Source organism: Bombyx mandarina, chromosome 15 (genome assembly GCF_030267445.1).
Source record: "Bombyx mandarina strain Sakado chromosome 15, ASM3026744v2".
Taxonomy (NCBI): domain Eukaryota; kingdom Metazoa; phylum Arthropoda; class Insecta; order Lepidoptera; family Bombycidae; genus Bombyx; species Bombyx mandarina.
In genome coordinates, this window is record NC_143221.1 from 13,278,546 (window position 1) to 13,302,800 (window position 24,255).

Genomic DNA, 24,255 nt, shown 5'->3' on the forward strand with positions numbered 1-24,255 from the left:
CAACATTTAAAAAAGCACCAATATACTCCAGCTCCCGTAAAACGTTTTCGTTTAGAAAAGTTATTCAAGGACATTTTATTTTCAATTCATAATTTTTTTTTCAGCTATGACGATTAAAAATATAATTTTGTATATATACAGTAATTTAAGTGGCAAAATACATTTTTATAAATAGTATATCAACACTGACTGAGACATTGGTCTTATTTTAAGGGATGAATTTTACTACAGAAAAAATTTCCGAACGATTATTGTCTATGAATAAGTTGTAAGCTTCCGCTCGCTATGTAGCTAGGTTCGCGGTATCTGCCACTTCCGTATCCCTCATAGTGATAAAACGATGTTTTTATAAATTTTATGCTGTTCAATTTGAACCAGATCTATAGTTGCAGAACAATAGCAATCATTTGCGCTCATAATGTGTTGTTTTAAGGTTGTTTTATTGTTGGGTAGAAATCCTGCTTGATTAAAAATAGTTTATTTAGTAAAAATATATTTAAGGATGTACGACCGTGTAGTAAATAAAATAATAATTATTAGATATAAACATTGAAATGTATTTAACAGTATCTTAAGTTTTTAAACATGTTTTATTACGAGATATCGGCATTCTGAAAAAAAAAGAATATTCCTGTGTATTAAGAAATCTTTATTTACATAATAAACAATTAAAGATTTTAATTTATACGGTACTATTTGTTGTCTTTTAAAATTAATTTTGTTAAATGTTTATATTGTAAACATAACTTTTAATTAAAGATAATATAGTTATAAAATGCAACACTGATGGCATCTAGGTTACATTAATAAAAAATACCTGAAAACAACGGAGTATAAATTCTAAGAGTATGTAATTTTTTATTGTTTTACACCTACCAGATACAAAGTACATAACAAATACATATGTAAAGGCTAAATTGAGAAAAGGCAGTTTTAACGCTTTACGCTTCAAACTTTGTACCTAATCACTTTCTAAGTTTTGTTACTGTAAAGTACATACATTACAGTCTTACATTACAAAAATAATGCCATGAAAGATTATTGATATTGGTAATTTAAAATATAATGAGGTGAACTTATTGTTGTATTATACTTATTTAATTGAAAACGTGCTTGCATACTACTTATTGGGCTTTGGTAATTAGCTTAAGAATTTTTTTTAAGTTTGTCAAACAAAATCATCTAATTTAGTTTATATCAACTTGATTTACCGAATGCGAACACTTCGCTTCGCTACAAACCGGTTGGACAACGAAAATTTAAAAATTCGTTATATTTTATGGCTTCTCTGGCGAGGGGAGGAATTTGTATCGTAGACAGCGGCATCGGATAGGGGTTGGTAGTTCGACCGCTTCGCGCCTGCGTACGTAGTTCGCGCCACTGCTACGTCGCTACTAGCAAGTAGCAAGCAAGCGAGCGAGCCAGATGTTCTGAAAAGCTTCCTGTCGTCGTTTCAATGTTCCATAATTTTATTTATTATTAACTGTAAAATGTGGACTAGGACCATTAAATTGTTTATATATTTGAGTGTTAACATCAGTGTATAAATTACCATGTGTATTTTATAAACTTGTGATCTCTGACTGAAAATTATCGAGCGTAGATGTCCACGAGTTCACTCGGGACCAACAAAGCGGCGGACATTTTATTTTGAGTACTCTATAATGTAGCGTTTGCGTCGAAAACATTAATGTCGTTTATTAGTTACAAATTGGAATATTGTTCGCTTACACCTTTTGTAAGTATTATTATGATGTAACGGGTATTTTATTTCGTTTCATGCAAAGTGTATACATAGGTTTAGGAAGCGGTTGTTGCTTACTATCACGTAGGTTGTCGTATTTTCGGCAAATTGTCGTTGAAAAAGTGACGTAAGCAATTCGGTACAGCTGGAAGATCTTCTTAGACCCTAGGTATAATATCCAATATACTATATTTATTATCGACCCGCCCAGCATTGGAGGTTCGTGTTCATAATTTCCGCGCGCACGGCTACCCTAACCTCTTCACTAATTAAATTGTGTGTACGATAGCTTTGAAAAAGTGCCAAGATGATGTTGATGAGACAGTCTGTAATGTGTAATCGTAATTCAATAGCGATGCCGAGAGGGGTGAAGCGAGGGTCGGCGGAGGGCGAGGCCGAGGTGGTGGTACGAGCCGGGGAGTCTCCATCGCAGACCACGCTACTGGAGAACAGTCCCAGCCAGCCTATCAGTTATCACCTCCTCGACCACGGCTATGGCGCTACCCCAAAGCATCAGATACGCCGCGAGGCGCCCACGGCACCGCCTAAGACATCTGAAGTAAGTGCTTTATTACTTTCATTGGATTACCTTAAATTACAAATTTGCTAATGAAGAGTGGTGGGTGAATCTTTGCAGTAATGTATTAGTTTCATGTAGGTTATATAAATTTGCTTTCTATGTCATCAAACCCTTACTCCCAAGTATAAGTGCTTCCTGTTATGGCAAATTATAATTCAACTTACTTTCAGTTAATATGTGTAATAGCATGGCTGAATAACTATTTCCACAGCAGCAGTGCTGTGGTGCAATTATTATTGTAAAGTAAAATGTTTTTATAATCATCTTTAAGATCCAAAGATTATATTTTAGTAGAAAAAACTATGAATACTACTTTAGTGACTAGTACTACCGTGTAATGGTAATTTTAATAGCTATAAAACTTGTTAACTTTAATCAAATCTCAATGAACTAGAAAACAACATTGTAGAAATTGTATTAGTAAATAGACTGTTAATCAAATAATGTTTGTGAATATTTCGTAACTTTTAATTTTGTAGAAAAAACATGATATGTGCTACACAAATTGACAAACAAAATCAGCATTTCAGTAAGTTCATGCTCAAACTCAATGATCTCTTCATGTTTGAAGATCATCACTTTCTTTAAGTTTGGTAATATTTGCTATAAAAGATTTCAATTTAAAGATTACGAATACAACTCATTTAAATAAAGCTCTAAATCGTCAACAACTTAGTGTATTAAGAATATAATTTTAATTTAATAATAAAACTGTCCTTGGAATTTTACATTGAGTTACATAAATAACTAGTAAAAAAAAAATTATGTTCGGTTAATTCAGAAAGATTTTCCTAAAATTTAATACAGTCACATTTGTTAATCGTTTAATAAATGTTCCAAAGTATGTCTATGTCTATTTTAAATTAGTACAAAATATGTTATGAACATTAATTTTGGGAATCAAATTAAAATAATATTTATTTGATTATAGTGTAGATTCTGGTGTAATGAAATTATCAAACTTGGGCAAACCTGAGTAAGTGAATAGAAATAGTTAATTTTCTTGAGTTTTGTTAATAAACTAAGCCTTATCTATATCTTGAAGACTGGATATTCACACAATTACAAAGGAAAATCACAAGGTCTAAAACTCAAATTTAAGTGAGATTTGTTCTTAAAGAAATAGTAAGAATACAAAGTGTTGCACTTTGAACAAACTTTTAAAGAAGTTGTTAATAAAAAGAGTAGGTAATTGTAAAAAGGAAACATTAATATAATTCTCTAGTCAATTTTAACATCTAAAGTACATAACAAGATTTTCTATTCAATTTAGTAAAGGATGTGTTAATTTTTATAAAAGTGAGTTTAAAATGGGACTACTTAATTTTCGTAAAGCTAAGTGGGTCATATATTCTAGGGGTCCAGAATGAAAAGGGGTTCATTGACCTTACAGGTTATTGAACTGTGCCAACGAATTTTGGTGGTTTGACTAGAATTATGTAGGCAATTCAAATATGGTACATTATTTTGATAGTAATGTTATCTAATACAAAAAAAAATGTTTATTAATGGTAATCAGTGTCGTTTGAAGGTTGTTTCACTATCACAAAATATGTGTGAAGAATTGGTACTGCTAGTCCAAGGTGTTTTGTTGTTGTTTTTTTTTCGATTTGTTATTTATCGAAACAAAATATTTTAGATAAAGATTCTACAATATAAATTAGAGCTCAATCATTAAAACCTTGTTGCTTTATCAGGGCGTTTTATAAATTGAAATTAGAAGAGATTACGGTAAATCAAAATGGCGGATGCCAACGGCCACAATCCTTGCGTCTTTGGCAAACTGCGAATAGAAAAAAATCCCGTTCACGGTACCCTCTTGTCAGTATGGACCAATCACGAAAGAGCTGGGATCATCAGTCTGTGTTCCCATTCAATATAAGCGAACTCTACTACCCTAACTAGATCGTGGTAATATTGCCAAATAATCTTCTCCCCTCGTGCGCAATACGCATACCCCAGTTTCTAATCCATAATCGTATAGTTGATGTACAACGTAGTGCCGATGTGCTTCATTTAGGTGTACCCGATGTGTCTAATTTACCATGTAACATATTGTCCGAAGTACTATCTGTGACCTTGTGAGCTACAGGTTGCGATGATGGCAGTTTTTAGAATATCAGATATCTAATACGTCTCTCTCGATTACGTGATAAACTAACCTATAGGCTGCAAGAACGAGTTCCATACTTGAGAGTTTTTGTTTACGTAATTCGTTGATCACAAAGTCATGTATTCCGCTGTCTAAATTTAAATAAAATAATTCCTTTAACTAGGTAGGCAAGAAATTATAAGTAGGTGGTTTTGGGTGCGTAGCAAGTTCATTCAGTACAGTCCTGATACATTCGTAAGAGCATGTTTACTTTTGATGTGAAAGCAGTAACGCGTTCTGGTTTTTTCTAGAACTTTGTCTGCAAAATTTGAACTAGCTATTCGGTAATCAATTAATATTATTTAACAAAGGGACTGCATAAAATTTTGTAGGTACGTATATTTTTAAGATTACAGAATTATGAACGGACGCATGGGGGATGCGCGCCATTCGTCCCTGATACAGACTCGTTTTGGATGGAATTTAGCTCATACGCTTTGTATTTTCATTCTGCAGTGCTATACTAAATTTGTGGAATAGAAAAACTCGAGCAAACAGACTCAATTTCGATAATTTTATACTATATAGTTCTATTTTGTATCTTTCATTGGCCAATATTGGCAGACGATTTCATCACTTGTCTGATATGAAGCAGTTTCGGATCCAAAAGAAGCCACTACGTGCCTGTTTTGTTTTGTTTTTTTTTCTTACCTAATCTGATAGCCTTGAGAGGCTATTTCAGCGTAACCTTAACTAGTAGGTGAGCTCACGGGGCTTAAACCTGACGACGTTGCTAACACGAACTCTAGCTAGAGCCGTGCTTTGCAGAATCTACCACCGGATCGAAAACGCGACCCACTGAGAAGATCCGGCGAGAAACTCAGTGGGCTGTGTCTGTGGGTTAATTTACACGTCGAGCCCTTCGTCGCAAGCGACGGGTTCGACGAGAACGATGACCGGTGGTGCCTGCTGCATCACCTCCTTTAGTTATACCGCTACAGTGACGAGCTAGCTTTAAAAGGGGAGGAGACCGCATCGCGGGCATTGAAATTTTCACTTAATAGCTTATTATAATATTTAGCTTTATATACTTATATGTACTTACTTTACAATAAAAATACAATTATTAGTGTAATGAGCAAACGAATTGAAAATAATGAAATTAAATTCGATCTAATACTCGAATTAGTATTTTCATCAAAACGATTTTAACGCAAAGGCTTTAGGCAATAGCAAAATGTAATTCACTTTTGCAATATTTTTATCGTATACTGAATTGAATAGTATTGCTGTGGTCACAATATTTCAACGGGAAGATGGTAGAAATCGAATTGTACGAAGTCTTTGCTACGGACTGACGCCCTGAAAAGTACCGGAAATTAGACGAATCGTTCATCCTCTTTGCATTAAAGTCAGAGAGAGAAACATGACTGATCGAGACCGATTTATTGTATGCGCCAAAATCTCGAACTTTTTTTTTACGAATTGTTAGTGAATCGTAAAAGTGCGTAGTAATATTTCTGTCAATTTTCGCTTTTAGGAGTCATAATCCAAACTGCTTTTACGGTTTAATCTCGCATTTTATTTAACAATACGTTTCGGGGTAAGTTAACGTCTTCACAAACGATTGAGCTGTGGTATTTGTCGACATTTGAATATAGTGCCAAATACCGTCATTTTTTTTAAATTTTTTTTTACATTTGTTTGCGCACTGTAATAACTCATGAGGTTCAACTTGGGGTTTCATCTTCAGTATAAGAGGATTCAGGCTTTTTGCCGAGAACGCGAGAAGCGAAGTTTTTATTGTTTACTCAGATTTTAACTTGTAATGATGATTGCTTATTAACAGTTTAGCAATTGTGAAAAGGCACAAATTTTGGAAAATGAAAAAAAGTTGTTGGAACTGACTTTTCGGGTCCCTCTAAAAGCCCAGTGGTCTCAGTAAATTCCCAAATGAATTAAGCCCAATATAATAATGATATTGGGCTTATTTAATTCCAAGTCTTCACAATAGATTACAATTTCAAATAATTTAGATTTATTTCATTACGCTCCATTTTTAATTTAAAATGTTTATTGTAAGTAGATTTTTATAAACTCGACACTGGCAACATTGGTGTCGCAAGAAGCCAATTGCCATAGCGATAAAAAGAAGTGGAAGAGGATTCGGTTCAGGTCTCAGAAGAGCGCCAAATTATCTTCTCTATTTAAACGGGTTTCCGAAACATCGATAATAATAAAATTAAGATCAGAAACGAGTGATTAAACCGTAAATGTAATTTTAAATACAATCCATGTATGTCTTTTAATTCATTCAATACTATATGAATATTTATTATTGGTGGTAGGACCCCTTGTGAGTCCGTGCGGGTAGGTACCACCACCCTGCCTATTTCTGCCGTGAAGCAGTAATGCGTTTTGGTTTGAAGGTTGGGGCAGCCGTTGTAACTATACTTGAGACCTTAGAACTTATATCTCAATGTGGGTGGCGCATTTACGTTGTAGATGTCTATGGGATCCAGTAACCACTTAACACCAGGTGGGCTGTGAGCTCGCCCACCCATATAAGCAATAAAAAAAAAAGAATAATAAAAACGAATTGGGGATTCGGTATTCGATATTAAACACCAATAACGGATATTCTGGCAAATGATAGTTTAATTTCAATCAAATCTATGTTTATATTTCGGTTCACGGCGTTGGATTCAATTCAGGATAGTGCGTTCCACGCGCAGGAGCGTTCGTTCCACTGGCCGGTAGAGATAAGAATTCACACCGCGTATGACGCTAGGTTAGCGTTAACGTTTTTTCTTGTAAGTAGGTTGATTTTGAATTCGATATCAAACGAACATCAGATTTTTATTAACGTTATCCATTTGAATATAATGCTATGCAAATTGTATATACGACTAAATAATGCATGCAAAACATTCACCTAATTACGAATTTGTTTCAATAATAGACTTTGTATTTTTCTTGACAAAATTACGGTCTATTCATATACTTAGTTTTTTTTTTAAATTCATGACGTTCAGACGATCTTTCTACAGCTACCACAGCGTGAATGACATAGAAATCACAACGGCTTGTCTTCCACTTTAAACCGAAAAACGTATAGTTAATAGGTATTAGAAATAGGCAGAATAGTGGTAACCGACGTTTGGTATTCAACCAATTTACCCAACGAGCCTATTTTTTATTTATTGTTATCTGCATAATTTCGGTGGCAGGGGTTTGTGTCGACAAAAAAAATCGTTTTTATCTGTAATTGAGATTTCTCACTCGTGTTTTAAGGAGGCGACTGCTTTTAGGTTATGGTGTTTATGTATCTAATGCGGTAACTTCATCATTAGCCATTTAAATCATTTAAATCGAAGAAAAAAACCTAAAGATCTCTCAGATTCACCGATTTTGTGTCAAATCTAGGAACTTGTCCACTGTAGCATCAAACCGCCTCATTAAAACAGTCAGTTAATAAGTACATGGACACGGCTTCCTTACTCAGAGGTTCGAGAGTCCGATACTGTTCTTGGAAGATATTTAACGTTCGGGGTCGAGAAATGATTATACTATATAGACTTTCTTACAATATTATTCACTAGCAGAAACATTCTGTTGTTTTAATTGAAAACTCCTTCCTAAGTTTTAACATTATCATCATTTTTAGTATTTTGATACCTGCTTTGATACCTCACTGCTGGGCGCGTACCCGATCCTGTAGACCGAATGGTAAAAACAGTTGACGTCGCCCAAAACACGTCATCACGGATTCTCACGATCCATTAACGGTGCTTTTAGTTACCACAAGCACCGGTCACCATCTTCGTCGAACCCGTCGCTTGCGACGAAGGGCTCGGCGAGCGAATGAACCCATAGATACAGCCCACTGAGTTTCTCGCCGGATCTTCTCAGTGGGTCGCGTTTCCGATCCGGTGGTAGATTCTGCGAAGCACTGCTGTTGCTAGGGCCTGTGTTAGCATAACTTCGGTTTGAGCCCCGTGAGCTCACCTACTAGTTAAGATTACGCTGAAATAGCCTCCCAAGGCTACAGCTATCAGCTTAGGTAGGAAAAAAAAAACTGCTAGGCATAGGCCTCCCCTTTTGTTATGCCTTGGTGTTTGATCGTCCACCATCTAATCTTCGCCTGCCTCGCTTTCCTGACTATGTCATCGGTCCATCGTGCCATAGGTCTTCCGGTACCCCTACAACCTGATCTTGGCCAATATTGCGTCACGATCCTGTCCTTATTTCCAATTTTGAAATACACTATTTAGATCGCCTACTCAATTTACTCATATTTTCGCGTACTTTAACGAAGTTGTGGTGTTTATATTTCGAATCACACCTAAGTAAGCATTTATATTTTTAAAACTTATTTCAATGGGGCTTTGTCAAAAGCTTAAGCCAGCATAGGAAGGTACCACCGAAACTGCCCCGCGTTCTGGTTTCACAGGCGGAACAGCCGTCATAAAATACGGTTGAGGTTTTGATCATATGTCTCAGAGTGGTGGTGATATTCGCGTTGTTAGATCAATGGGCTCGGGTAATGACTTACACCACGTGGGCCGGCGGCTTGTTCATCTATTTGTAAAGTAAGAAAAGGAAAATAGAAAATTACTGATGTATACGGCCGAACTAGAATAAACTGAATGTTAAGTTTATTCGTTGGATTGTCAGCTGGAGGTCTAATATTGAACGTGTCGTTAAGTTTATTGAACGTTGGAGCCGACGAGTGTGTGACGGAGACACATGTTAGTAGTTTATAATAAACCGATTAGTGATCCCTCGGAGCGTGGTGCTGCCTCGCCATGTGGCTTCGTTGCTGGCCGCTCGTGGAGCCAGGTACTTGTTTCCCGTCATAGTCGCACTTGCGTCGCACGTTTTAGGTCACTTGTATTTAAATTACCCATAGACCTCGGCACGTTTAGAAATCAACTATTCGTTAAGCGTTGCTTCAATGCGAATCACCAAATGAACGACCAAAGGATTAAATTAAAAAGGCCTTAATATTGTTTCTAAAGAGTTATGCTAGGCGGTTCATTGACTTATTGGGAAGCCGTGAGCCTTTTTTTTCGACATGAGGGGTGGTGTTATAATGACAAATTTGAAGACGCATCTGTCTGAAGTTACTCCGATTTCGCGCCCAACCCGTAATCCTGCAAATCAACAATAGTTCCCGAGTTCACTTAGTAATAATACCGCAAATATTTCAAGATAAGGAATTGCCATTCTTTCATTAGGAGATCCCTTCCGAGAGCCCCAGCTTTTGTGTTGATTCTAATTTATGTCATGCATTGTTGTCGAGTTCCCTCCCCACACTTCATTTCGCGGCTGCGGCCCGGCGCTCCACGTAGGATACGAATCTGTTGCATGAGCTTATTGAAAAATTCTCCGTGCATCATCGCATTCGCGTCTACTCGTATGATTCCTATCAAGATTTCATCCGTTATCCTAAAATAATTTTCCATTTTATAAACGACCTCTGACACCCAGTAATAATTAAAAAAAAAACAAAACGAGGTTAATGTACTATTTAGAATTAAGGTCGTATCATTGGCCCGTTGTGGTGATGTGAACTAGTGCCTACTTATCTACAATTGAAGAGATTAGTGATGACTTATGCTTTGTTAAGAGTGGTGAGTGTCGTACTTTAAAGTACTCTAAATATAAATATCTTATTACCAATTAAGATTATTAGATTATAGTAAATGTCGTCCCCAATCGATTTTAGGGTTTTTTTTTCCTACCTAAGCTGATAGCTTTGAGAGGTTAAGTCAGTGTAACCTATAACAAGTAGGTGAGCTCACGGGACTCGTTGCTAATACTAACTCTAGCCAGAGCAGTGCTTTGCAGAATCTACTACCGGATCGGAAACACGACCCACTGCGAAGACTCGGCGAGAAATTCAGTGGGTTAACTTTTAGGGCATAGAATAATGAAAACTTTCGAATAATACTTGAAGAGCAATAATTTTATTAAAAATAAAAAAAATAAAAAATAGTCTTATTGAAGTTCTTTTCGTTTTTGAATTGAATCCAATAAACTTTAATTATTTTTATAATGAATCATAAGTTAACTAGGACGGCAATGTTGTCCGCAGGCGGTTAAAAGAAGACTGAACCTTAGCGAGAGCAGTTCCGGGAGTCAAGGACACGTGGTGCCCATGAAAGCTGACTTCAAAACTCCCAAGCAGAAACGCGTCAAAGTTCTCACGCCGTACAGCAGACCGTCCAGTTCTATGAAAAAGTACACAGAACGTTCCAGGTATCTCTATATACGTTTTTTGCGCTTTCCGAAATATAATTCCGACATTAAAAAAACGTTAGACTATTGATAGTTTCGAGGGCTTCCTTTTTTTCAATGGCAAACATCCAACTTGGATAGCTCTGGCAAAACCGTTTTTTTTTTCTTTCATATATGAAATATACGTTACGTCTTTTACGAGTATTGATCTGTTTAAAATAATTCGAAGCGGCGTCTCTATGCTTTATGCTCTCTATGCACTGAAAAATATATGCAATTGAAATACTCTAGTATTCCATCAGTTTGAGTTCCACATTTAAATAGTATTTAGTAGTAAACCAAAAATGGTGAACAGTAATACCATAGCTTCATCTGGCACAACATACGGTTTTCACGGTTACTACAGTTTTTACTATGACTTAAAAGGTAGTTCCAATTTGCTAATATTAAAGTATGACGATATAATTTGGTATAAAATGAGCTGTCATTCTTTTCACCTTTTTTAAGTAATTTTAGTGCATGAACAATAATTTACTATAATATAATTCATACTAAAACTATAAATGCGAAAGTGCGCGTTTCTTCAAATCCCGCAGATCGTATCATCATCATCATACAGATACATTTTTTTCTAATCAAATACGTACTTGACACATATCTTCCTCAATTAAGGAATAAAAAATCATACTCGCAAAAATTATAATTTGCGTTGTTTCCATGGGTTCCAGCAAACACTCAACACCAAGTGAGCTCCCATCAAAATTGAATCAATCATGTAAAATTAAATCCTGTGTTCCCGGTGGGTGATTCTGCGAAACATTGCTCTTGTTAAGGCTGGTATTAGCCAATTCTCTCAGATTTAGTGCATAAGCTCATCTACCCCTCGGCGCGTAGCTAGAGCTTGAATAGCCCCTTAGGCTACCAGCGAATAAGTAAGGGAGAAAAAGTCTGTGTTGATTGATACGATTTTTTAATTGCTGTCAACGAAGGTATCATAGTCATGATTTGAAGGACAAATTCCAGCACTAAGAAGGCTTCAATTTCACGTTCCGAGATGAAAAGCTCATGATAATACCAAGATATATTTGCCCATTTATCTCTAAAAAGTTGTTTGTTTGACCATCATAAAAAAACATGGATTCCATATTGTTGGTGCTTTAGATTTTAAAACTATTATTTATTTTACAATATTTCAATCTCATATGCCCAATCAAACTAGGTATATGTTCCATATGAAAGTAGCAGGAATTATGATTTAATATTCGACTCCGTAATAATTTTTTTAAGCAAAGTTAAGGCTCTAATTGGCTTCTTGGTACTCGAGAATTCATGATTGCAATTAATGTGTTGTTTCAGGTTTGATACATCCCTAGGTTTACTAACGAAGAAATTCGTCGCTTTGTTGAAATCTTCACAGAACGGAGTGCTCGATTTGAACATAGCGGCGGAACATCTGTCCGTTCAGAAACGTCGCATATACGACATCACGAACGTTCTAGAAGGTATAGGAATATTAGAGAAGAGGTCCAAAAACAACATACAATGGAAGTATGGTGAGCTACAGTTTGTGTTGTTTATAGCACGATTAGGATTTTAATAATTGTCGAAAGACCTCGTTCCATTGGTGTGATTCCCAAATAAATAAATCCACGTCTCTAATTTCGTCAGGGGAAACTGGCGCTCCGTTCTGTGGGATTAAAATAGCTTAGTTTCTAAAAAACTCCGGATGTTTGATAGCTTAGCGTTAGATTTTCTACTTAATCTACTTGAAATTCGCCTGTAATGAACCAGCTAGTAAAATAATGAAATAGCACAAATCGTCTTTTCGCATTAAAAGTGTACAATATCCAAAAATATTCGAAATTGAGTTATGCGGAATCATTTGGTATCACCAGTATTTTTCTCATAAATACTGTCAAAAGAGCGTAGGTTAGTTTTAGTTTTTTTCTTTTAGTTTACCCATAGTTTGACTATTAACAAAATTAATACATAATTTTATCTTACTTTAAAAAAAAGATAATGTATCTGGTAAAAACTAAAAAATAAATGTTGCAAAGATGATTAATATTAACACTAAACATACCATAACGGGTCAAATGACCCATTTTGAACTTTTGTATTGAAAATGCACGTATCATCTTGTTGCTTTTGCGCATTTGACTTAATGACTTTTTATTACCAATTAATCTACTGGTATTATATTATTTCTTTTTGTTTTGTTTGTTTTGGGTATCACTTGTCATATACCGTTATCAACCCGCTATGGTAGAAAAAGGGAACCAGTAAGTGTTAGTACGATTAGTGTTAAAAATATCACATGTTAAACCTTTAAAACACTCTCCTGTATATTTAGTAAGTTTTGAGATTATACAGTTTTAATGCGAGTTTTAAGACGAATCGTGGCCGAGTTGTGTGTAGTGAGAGTGCGGATCGCGCAGGTATGAGCGGCGGGTCGTGCGGCGCGGACGGGTCGACGGCGCGGCGGCTGCGCGGCGAGGTGCGCGCGCTGTCGGCGCGGGAGGCCCGCGTGTCGCGCGCCGTGGCCGCCGCCGAGCTCGCCCTGTCGCGGCTGTCGGCCGACCACGGCGCCAAGGCCTACATCACCTACGCAGACCTGCGCTCCATCGCGGACTTCCGCAACCAGACCGTCATCCCCATCAAGGCGCCGCCCGACACCAGGCTCAGTGTCAGTACATCTGAGACGTTATTTTTAATTAAAAGGCGATTAAGGGATTCGCCAGAGAATGAGCAACATTTTCTGAATATTAAACCATTACTACCATTATTACCATTGTAACTATACATGAGACCTTAGAACTTATATCTCAAGGTGGGTGGCGCATTCACGTTGTGGATGTCTATGGGCTCCAGTAACCACTTAACACCAGGTGGTTTGTGAACTCGTCCACTCATCTAAGCAATTATTAAAAAAAATTAACCGATACGCAACGGTCGCCAAGGTAGTTTCATTAGGTGCCGCCATCCTGCGTATTTCTGCCGCAGAGCAATCATCAGTACTGGTTTGAAGGGCAGGACGGGCGTTACACAATGATATTAAGACTTTCACCTTGTTTCTCAGACTGGGTGCCGATATTCACCTTGTTAGTCTTGTAATGTTCAATCCTGGTAACCACAATACCAGGAAGGATGTGAACTTGTCTACACATTTATAGCAATAAAAAAAACTTAAATAGTGCTGGTAAGCGGTTATCGGTGCAGCATTGAACGCCTGTTGCTTATTTTAGTTTTTAGTTGTAGAAGCTTGCAATGAATGACTCAATATCAAGGGTGTTGGTTGTGATGAAATCACCTATTCTCCATTTTCTAGCATAAGTTAATATTTTTTCCTATTTTATTATTTTAGGCTAACCTGCCTTGAATGACTAATAAGTAAATTTTTCGAGACTTAACCTTTATGTTGTTTTTACAAGTCATTCATTAACAGTAACGTTATTGTCTTTAACAATTTATGGAGTAGAAATTTTATTTGTGTTCTGTAAAATAACGCAATTTAGTCCTTAACACTGTTATGCTACACTGGCTCAAAAAATGTTGTTTTGAGTCTCTGCACAATAACACTACAATGTATAATGAAAATACTATGAAATCCTGTAAAAACAGGTTTACGTGAAGTTATTGCCTAAGCACATGGATAATGAGCAAAAGTGGTCTGGCAAATCCATCTAATGACAATTGGATGTATCTTTATTTAATATAAAATTTACCCAATTACAGGTACCTCATCCTGACGAAAAAGGATATATGATCCATTTGAAGTCTTTGTCTGGAGAAATAGAAGTTTATCTTTGTCCAAAGGAAAGGCCTGCTTCACCAACAGGTAATTAATTGCCCCAAGCTAGGTTGAAATATAGAAAATTGTTTATCTAAAGTAATATAAATTGAAACAATGCTTAATCACAATGTAACTAAAATAGCAAAGTTAAATATGCATAATTCCTGTTTACTCATATGATGAAGTCTATTTTAAGATGAAATATTACACTATACAAGTCATATGATTGTTCTTGTGTGTTTCGGGAGTAGTGCAGTGCATTTATATGCCTTTACATTGGTAGGCTAACATCATCGAACACAGGATGTGTGACAAATGCTTGCATCTCGATAACGACATTTTCAAGATAAGCTTATACAATATATATACAAGTTCTGAACAACAAAATTCGGTCTACCGAGAAATTGTATATTGTACTTTTAAAAGACAAGTAACTGTACTGTATGTACTTAAAGAATATCCTGTTTTTATTTTTATTATAGTGTCAGGGATGTCTTCGGATCCTCTTCTAGAAGACAACAAAGCGTTACTCGCACCTCTCATCGCGCAAATCCAATCAGCCTCCGAACAGTTCATGTAAGAAAAAAATGCAATAATTTTTCTATGAATGCTTATCGGAGTCTGAAGTCTTGAGTGTCGGAAGGGAGTTTGAGTCGGAAGGATGAATATCAGTCTTGAGTTGATGTAATTGTCAAAAATACTTTTACTTCTTCGGTTGACGAGTTTCTCAATTATACTCGGCAGATCACGACGATGAGGTGAGTTGTCAAACTGATTAAATTCAACGTAAAACATGTCACTGTGTGGTGCAGACCTTTATCGAATGTCTCTGCTGATAGTTCCTTGATTTGCGTCAAATGATGAAACTGCAAGAAAAAATAGAACAGAATTACATAATATGTTTTAGGATATTTTCAATATATAGGTAACTAGCTTTTGCCCGTGACGCCGTTCGTGTGGAATAGTTACTTTGGCATAACGCTAAATTTTACCCTCACTTCATTTACGTAGAAGGTGAAAATATTTTTGAATTATAGAATGTTAAGGAGCTATTTAAATTCCTATTTTGAAACATTCTTTATTGGTGCTCCACTTGTATTAGCCTTACCGTGATGTTATATTAGTGAGATTAGTGCGTTCAAACAAACAAACTCTTCAGCTTTATAATATTAGTATAGATTTAATAATATTTAGTCGAATCGTTAAATCGGTCTCTTATACCGCAAGTATTGCCGACTTTAATGTATTGTTGTGTCAGGCGACCTGTGAAGCGGGAGATGGAGGACGGCGAGTCGGGAGCTCGTGCGCTGGTGGTGTGCACGCCTTGCGTCACCGACCCCACGCTGCCGCTCCCCGCCGCGCCCCTCGCGCCCAACGCCGCACCGCACGCCACCCCCTCCCCGCCCTCGCCGCACCGCACGCCCCCGCGGCACACCCGAACAGCCGACCTCTCCACGCCAGACAGTCAGTACCTTATATATTTATCTATAAAATTTAATGTATATCTAAAGGTGTACAGTGGTATTCACGTTGTGTGTTGGCTACAGTAATCTCTTAACAACACCAGACCTGGATGTGACCCACGTTGGTGTGAAGAGGCACTACTGCAACACATAATGGGCTATAGGGGTGACCAGTCGCCTTATCCTGCGAGTTTCTGGCTGGGTCTTCTCAGTGGGTTGTGATTCCGGTAGTAGATTCTGTGAAGCACTGTTCTTGCTAGACTTATAGTCTACTGTCCAAATTTTTTATATGCTCGAATTTAGTGTACATATTATTGAAGAAAATATAACTAGTAGGATTCGATTACGATCAATGCAGCAAATGTATTTTCGCGCTTGAAATGATGTATGAATTAAATGCAATATGTACTTGGTCCGTGCAGGTGGTCGCGCCCGCGGTCGGCTGCGCAACGCGCTCATCGCGGACAGCGACGACTTCGCGCCCATCATGGGCGGCGGACGCTTCCAGCTGCAGACGGAGGACCAGGAGTCAGGTATCCGTCAATGTCACCAACTCAACCTACGGGCCCGGTCGTAGTCAGCTCAGTGTGCTTAGTGCGAGTTTTTTAATGTTACGACAGCGTAAAAGTTAGCTCATATTTGTATGGAGTGGGATCGTTTGCGTACGTTTGCCGCTAGGGGCGCTATTCCAGCTGCATACAAAATTGGCTTAACTTTTACGCTATCGAGAACGTTAAGAAACTCGCACTAAGCATACAGGTCAATAACGAACAGTAAAAGTAACTCAGTACTCACACAACAATGTAAAATATTATTATGGCGTAAATTTTTTCACTTCACTTTCACCAAATTTGAAATTACGAGGCAAAAGGTCACGGGAACAATGCGAAAACCTTTATTTACAATATTTGATAAAAAAAAACATGTTTATTATTTAAAAAAGAAATAATTTAAATTATTTTACCAATAGAACATTGCGAGTGAGGAGTAATTTAAAAAAAAATGTTTTGGGTGATTGATGGAAAATCATTAGTCAATAATTAAAACTACTTTTACGGCAATATTATCTCGCCCTTATTATTTATATTTTAGACGTTTCGAATATTTATTATTATAGTATATATTATCTATATATTAATACGTGAAGCGAAAACTTTGTGTCCCTTTTACGAAAATTGCGCGGTAGTATGAAATTTTCCACACTTATAGAGAATATAGAGAAAAAGTGCACAAAGCTAATATTTTTTTAAATAATGCATAAAAGATACATTAAATCGATAAAGAAAACATTACACACTACCATGTATTTGACACAACACCTATATATATAAATATACTCTTTGTTTATTGTCAATTGTCAAACTTTTGTTAGTGTATAAAGTCTGTGGTCAAATTGAGAATAGATGAATATTGTTTGTCTTTATTATTATTTATGTATAGTGTAGTTTTGGCGAAATCTGTGATTATATTATATAAGTACAATAGTATTTGACCATAGAACCATAATAATGTTTAAACATAAAGTTTCACTTGATTAAAGTCGAATTTCGAGTTCTGCGGGACCACTAGTTAGGTTTTAACGACTCATACACATAATTAAAACTCCATATACGAAATTACAAATTTGCAATATTATAGAATATATATAATGTAATGGTTATGTTTAATGAAAATATTGAAAGCACCAATGATTGAGAAACAAGAACAAGATCGCGTTTTGTGGCTAGCACTCGACATGTGACCTGTGTTCGGTAATCACATCACAGTCAGAGTTCTAGCTACACGGCGCGGCGCACCGACCCACCGGGACTGCGGGTAAATATGCTCCTACATACTCTCAACAATAACTGACATTGTCACCGACCAAAGCCAGGAAATGTAATCACTATTTAATCTTTACTTGTTGTTTCTTGTCAATTTATGTATTTAAGAGCTTCCGTGTTCATTCACGCCGTTGTTTCACGTGCATGCCCCTGTTTTCACGTTTTCACAAAATACTTTTCATATTTATCATTTTGCTTTACTAACTACAGTTGGAAACTAAGTGTGCTTTCGTCAACATATCTGTGTCCGCAGTCCGTCTGTACTCATCTGTACTATGTAGTATAATGTGAATAAATACTTGCCATCCTAACCTCTTTGAAACAAAAATTTGAATTAGTTCTAAAAAAAACGTTACAAATCCAATCTATTTATTAGATCTATAAAGTAAAAACAAAAATTAAAAAAAATCGATGCATGGAGATCATATAAATTTTCTATTTGATGTGCACGCTAAGAATTTCATTACATTGAATTCTTTCTTTCTTATCATGTTTTTACTTCTTAATATTTTTAAAACGTTTAATATTTTTTAAAATAATAATAATGTATCAATTAAACATGTAGTATGTTTTGTGCATGATGAACGCAAGCGTTCTTAATTTTTATTTGTCGAAGTTGTCAAAATAGATATACTGATCAAAATTAAAGCGCGCGAGCGCAATTGGCTTTTGAATTGAAATTTAATCAGTGTACGTGAACAATGAATATTGCATTCGATCGTCGAGTCGATGTCTAGATTGTGTGTAGTGTGCGCGGGTCGCGCTGTACATAGCGGGTCGGGGAGAGCGGTGCGTGGGCTCGGTCGCGAGCTGCCTCCCGTGCGGCTGCAGTGCTCGCGTGTAGCACCATGGGATTCAGCTCACGGCCGCTCCCCACTAACAGCAAACTCATCTACTAATACGTAACGCCACCCATCTCAAACGTAACAACCGCTGTCATATCTAATTATCGCTGTTCCGCCCCAGTCAAAGGCTTTGTGTATGCACGTCCGGCAAACTTGTACCTTGTGCCCGTCTCCTTTGACTGTGGTATATTGCACTGTGTTTATCTAACGTGCCTGTCCTATAAAATTGTTTGGCATGATGTAGATGTTTAGTAGCGACGATGTATAGTGAATACATAAATGTTGCTTTTGCTTGCGATACACAATAATAGAGTTGCAAAGGCATTCTCATATCGGGTTAACCTGACGAATTTATCCAGGCCAAACAATTTGGGTTCAGGGTTTGATTATTAAGAATTAATCCAATGTGAACAAGAACTTCTTGAAATCATTTTCTTGTGCTTAACAAACTTTCGATCCCGACACTTCATGATCACTCTGATTCTCTTGTAAAAACACTTTCGGTTTTGGTGTTGGTTCAATAAAATGTTGCTATATATGTTATAAATGTGCTCGTTCTGTGTCATCACATCACACATTAAAACTAAATGTTGTGTTTTCCTTGTAATGTAATGTGCTCTGACATGGGTCGAAAATGTACAAATTGCATCTAAACAGAGTGGATGTGAGTGCAATGCCTCAGCAGAACAAATACTGGTGTTTTTAAGTTCAGTTTGCTTAGTGCGAGCTTTTTTAACGTTGTCGATAACGTAAAAGTTAGCTCATATTATGGAATGGGATCGTTTGCCTTCGTTTGCCGCTAGGGGCGCTGTTCCAACTGCATACTAAATTGGGCTAACTTTTACGTTATCGAGAACGTTAAAAAACTCGCACTAAGCACACAGACAACAATGACGTTAATAATTTAAATTAGTCCACAGCCCTAGGGAGAGTTTGTTATTAGGTACCACTATTGTAGTATGTTCAATAACATTCATTTTTGTTTTTAAATGTTACAACTAATAATCTATATAAAGAGTTGATTTTATATTGTTAAAATATAGATTTCACCAAGGTATTTGTAACGAAGTATTTGTTCTGTGGTTGCTTATGATTTTTGTGTCGCTTCTATTGTATGCAAGTTATTAAGCGAAACCAACTGAAGAAAACTTTTAATATATTTCAATATTGACAATGTTCTAGCAATATCATTGAACTATTTAGTTTTACGTTTAGGAATCGTAGTTCTATTATAATATGGGATAACAAAATCTTCTTATGCTTAATGGCTTAGGTAACAATGTGAGTGCTTGTATGATTTTTGTATATAAGGTGGGAAATGTAAATAATAATTTATTGAAATTTATTGTGTTTTATATATTTTAAGGAACCAAAAAACTATTTAAAAAGCTCTCAGTTCTCGTTTTTTGTACAAATTGTAATATTTCACACTAGAATTGAAGTGGCTTAATACAAAATTAATTTATTTTATTAAACTCCAAAAATGTAATCGAAGTATTGTAATTTTTTAATTTTAATACTTTATGAAATGTATGTGCTTGATTCAAAAGAGACGGAAAGAGTATGTTTGTCTTTTTCTGAGCTAAAAGGGATTTTATTAAACTAATAGAATACGCCATGTTCAAAAGTCGCTCAAAGTATAAAACCCATTTCCTTAATTTTTTTAGTTTACCAACTTCCAATAGCCATTCTAAAGGTGCGATTTGATGGTTATGTCATTCAATAAAATAATTCCTCCAATACAAATGTATATATATCTAGTCTTATCTAGTGAATAACTCATAAAATCATTTTACAATGTTTTTAAATGTTTTTATTTAAGCTCATACATTAGTTACGTTTTATATTTAACTACCTTCATCAATATTCACGATAAGGGTCATTGAAAAGTTTAGGAATGCAAAAGGCTCTTATTAATACGGGTATTGCTTGCCGCGTATATATCGGATCGGTAACATCCGATATAAACGCGTCTTGGTATTTTTAGTGGTGATTGAAAATATTGGTGATCCGAAAAGTAATGATTATGAAAGAATTATTTTATTTCACTATATGGAGAATGTAACCCCGCAATCAGTCCGTAAGGAGACTTCACAGACTTAATTAATTTAAATCTAAAATTATAAGCATTGATGTCCAGCTTTGAAATTATCGGTACCACCATCCTACCTTATTATGCCACGAAGCAATCATGTATTGTGGTCTGAGAGCTGAGCTGTATAAATACAATTGAGAATTCGATTTCATGTCTCCCATCACCAAGCAATAAAAAAGTGTCATTTGTGTCAGGGCTTTGATATATTAATACCGTTTCCTGCAAAAGTACTTGAAAAGTATCATCCATTTTTTGTATTGTGTAGAAAAGAGCCTTTCGTTTATACGACATCTGTGTTTATTTTCAATCACATAAAGCTAGTTTGAGTTGTGCCACCAATGGATTTATCGATAAATACAAGCGAGGCCCATGTTACAGAACCGCTGGAGTTGGAGCCGTTCCTTGCGCTGGAGCCTCCGATGTCCGCCACCGACTACGGCTTCTGTCTGGACCACGACGAGGGCCTGTCGGAACTGTTCGACTTCGAGTTCTAGTGTAAAGTGTCGATTATTGACCAGTGTCGGTTGTCGCAAGTGTCGATTGTAGTGATGCGGATATATCGATAGTTTTAACTCAATATAATTGAACACGTTTGTTTGGTTTCACTTGAAGATTTCGGATACAAGTGAATGTAACATGATGAAATGAATGTAAAAACTGGACTCTGATGTGTTACTGTAAAAAGACTGGACTGTAATTTCTAAAGGTTTGTTAAGACGTTTTTTGTGACCGAACTGCTTTTCTCGCTTGTTTAAAATACTCTGTGTAAGAAATTTTCAAGTTGCTAATACAACATTATTGCGTAAACAAAACTGGAGATTTTGTCGGATTAATGAAATTTGTACGCGTCGTAAAGCATTAAATCAGATTTATATATTTTGTACCTAAACTGCTTAGTAATAATAATCGTTGTAAGTTTCATTATAGAAAGCAATTTGTTTGAAAAGTTAGTTTTGTTGATGCATCAACGATACAGAAGTTCTTACCGTTGGTAAAAAAAATATATTTTATAATTATTATTATTGCAATGAAAAATCGGCATCATTTATAATTAGTTGAAAATATTGTCGAGTCGATGATGTGTTTAACATAAGCTGTAAATGTAATGTTGTAAAGCTGAAATTGATTGATATATTCGCGGTGAACTAGTTCTTGTGCGCTCTCGTAACTCTATTAACGACTAAAATACTGTAAAATGGTGCTAATGATCAATTTCAGCTATACACATCACTCCTTAGGGAAGCGTAATAATAAAACTTGAAAAAAAAAAATGTTCCTCCACTAAAATATTACACTGACGCGTTCGAACGCGATAAATTTTACACTCTGGATTTTTGTTTCTACAGTTAATACTTAGTCTTATTTTAATGTTCTACAGTGTATATAGTTTTTGAAAATCGAAGTTTCAACGTGCCAGCGAAGGAATAATAATATATTTTAGTAATACGACGTTCACTGTGTTATCTGAAGGAGCAAAATCCCGTGTACCTGAGTGTGGGAGGGTCCTAGTGTTTTATATAATGACGAGCGAGGGCCGAGCCTCTCCCGCACCTTGCTTGTACATAATGATATACTGTATAATAGACTGTTGCTAGTGAAAAATGGTAAAAGTCCGATTGTGTGCGTTGAGTGTAACAAAATGATGATCGATTTGAGTAATAATAACTAGAGAAATTCCAGAGAAAATATATTTTTAAAATGATCGTAAAAATCTAAAGATTCGTATACTATTTTCGTGGCCACGGAAAACTGAAGTGTTACTGCTGGTTGAAATGTAAATTCTTATTGCCGTTGATCAGCTCGTGGCCCGAATGATCATCATTGGTTATTGTCGCCTGTAGACATCGGTCTGGCTTAACCAAACTGCAGAAAAAAGGGAACTGATCATTAAAAAAATAGTTGTAAAATTTACAGTGATCTTAACCGTAGTTTTCTCATCAAATAATTATTGCTGGCATCGTAAAGTATATGTATAATTAATTTTATATTCATAAATTTATTTGATATTATGATGATCTTATATTGGTTAACACCACAACATTATTGATTCAAGTGTTAAGAATTACATACAGAAATTCTGTACTTGCACTCTGATCATTTTTGTATACTTAACTAATTCGGAACAAACTGACTTATACCCCTTTTTACTACCGGCATTGAATAACATACAGGGAGTAAGGGAATCCGCCGAAGCTGAGACTTCAATCCTAAAATAACTGAAATACGGTATATATTTGCTAACGCTAAGTTATATTTGTATCCAAGCGAAATGTACCTGAACTTATGTCAAAATTGATGAAACATATTAAACGTTTTTAGATTGTAAATGCCTACATTGCTGGCTCCCATCATTTCTTACTGCTAAATAAATTGAATTAAAAAAGTTATTCAGTTTTATGATGTCTTATTACACAATACAATTAAGACTGTTACATATTATGTAGTTTCAAGATGGGCGTCGGTGATGTAGTTTCAGTTAAGACCAATTCTTTTTCCTACCTATTCTAGTAACCTCGAGGGGTTATTTTAGATTCACTAGTAGGTGAGCTCACGGGGCTCAAACCGGGGTATTTCTAACACTGGCCCTAGCAAAAGCAGTGCTTCGCAAAATCTACCACCGAATCGGAAACGCGACCCACTGAGAAGATCCGGCGAGAAACTCAGTGGGCTGTGTCTATGGGTTAATTCGCCCGTCGAGCCCTTTGTCGCAAGCGACGGGTTCGACGAGGACAGTGACCGGTGCTTGAGGTACCTAAAAGCGCCTTTAATGGATCGGGAGGATCCGTAATGACGTGTTTAGGGCGACCTCAACTGTTTACCATTCGGTCCACCGGATCGGGTATGTAATTATTGTCGGCCACGACAAGAGGGTTTTCATGTCGTGCCGCCTTCTCAAAGTGTAAGATCAATAATACGTTGGCTCCGCGGGCGGAGTTCCCTTTACCCTCTGTACTGTAACTGGATAGGACGACACGCTGCGGGTTCTCGGCGGACATCCTGTACATATTATTACTTAATGAATGGTGATATATTAGCGGCCTTCGATTTTACTTGTAAAGCTAGCTCTAGTACGTACGTTATACGTTCGGGTTCGTGGAGAGCCGGACGCGTTGCAAATTGTTCCGTTGTCGATATCGTTTGCCAAATAATTCGTTTTGTTTAAAAAAAAAAAACTTTGATTTTAACGTACGCGGAATTCGTTTAGTTGTGATTGTATATAGTCTTGTGACGGACGAGGGCGGACGCGAGCGATCATCCCCATAATTACGTCACGATCAAGTACAAAGTGCGCTGTAGGATTCATTCATTGTAATATAAGAACGTTGATTCGCGTCCGCGCGTCGACCCGTCCCGCATTCGATAGTGTGTACAGCACGAAACGTCATTGTAAAAACTATTGATAAGTGCGCATATCAGATAATTTTAATGTTAGAAAATAATTTAGTAAAGCATTGATTGAGGGTGCGGCGTGTAAAGCGTGCGGCCGAAACCTAAAATGACCACGGGTTTTATAAAAAAAAAACATATACCATTTCGTTTAACTTCACGATCTCAACGTTTTTGAAGTGTGTGTGTT

The 24,255-nt window shown here is 36.4% G+C and overlaps 1 protein-coding gene across 1 annotated transcript; it reads left to right on the forward strand.

The window, feature by feature from the left end:
• Positions 1–1,312: 1,312 nt before the first annotated feature.
• E2f1 (E2F transcription factor 1) lies at positions 1,313–22,650 on the forward strand. The gene is made up of 10 exons (XM_028184074.2): positions 1,313–1,738; positions 2,098–2,303; positions 10,517–10,680; positions 12,016–12,212; positions 13,098–13,345; positions 14,395–14,497; positions 14,935–15,028; positions 15,711–15,916; positions 16,338–16,448; positions 21,057–22,650. The coding sequence occupies exons 2-10, from the start codon at positions 2,100–2,102 to the stop codon at positions 21,170–21,172; spliced, it is 1,443 nt and encodes a 480-aa protein (XP_028039875.2). The 5' UTR covers positions 1,313–1,738; positions 2,098–2,099; the 3' UTR covers positions 21,173–22,650.
• Positions 22,651–24,255: the final 1,605 nt, after the last annotated feature.

Coding starts and splice junctions, on each gene's coding strand:
- E2f1 (XM_028184074.2), top strand. CDS start 2,100: ATGCCGAGAGGGGTGAAGCGAGGGTCGGCGGAGGGCGAGGCCGAGGTG. Junction 2,304..10,516: donor CACCGCCTAAGACATCTGAA/GTAAGTGCTTTA, acceptor TGTTGTCCGCAG/GCGGTTAAAAGAAGACTGAA. Junction 15,917..16,337: donor CGACCTCTCCACGCCAGACA/GTCAGTACCTTA, acceptor TGGTCCGTGCAG/GTGGTCGCGCCCGCGGTCGG.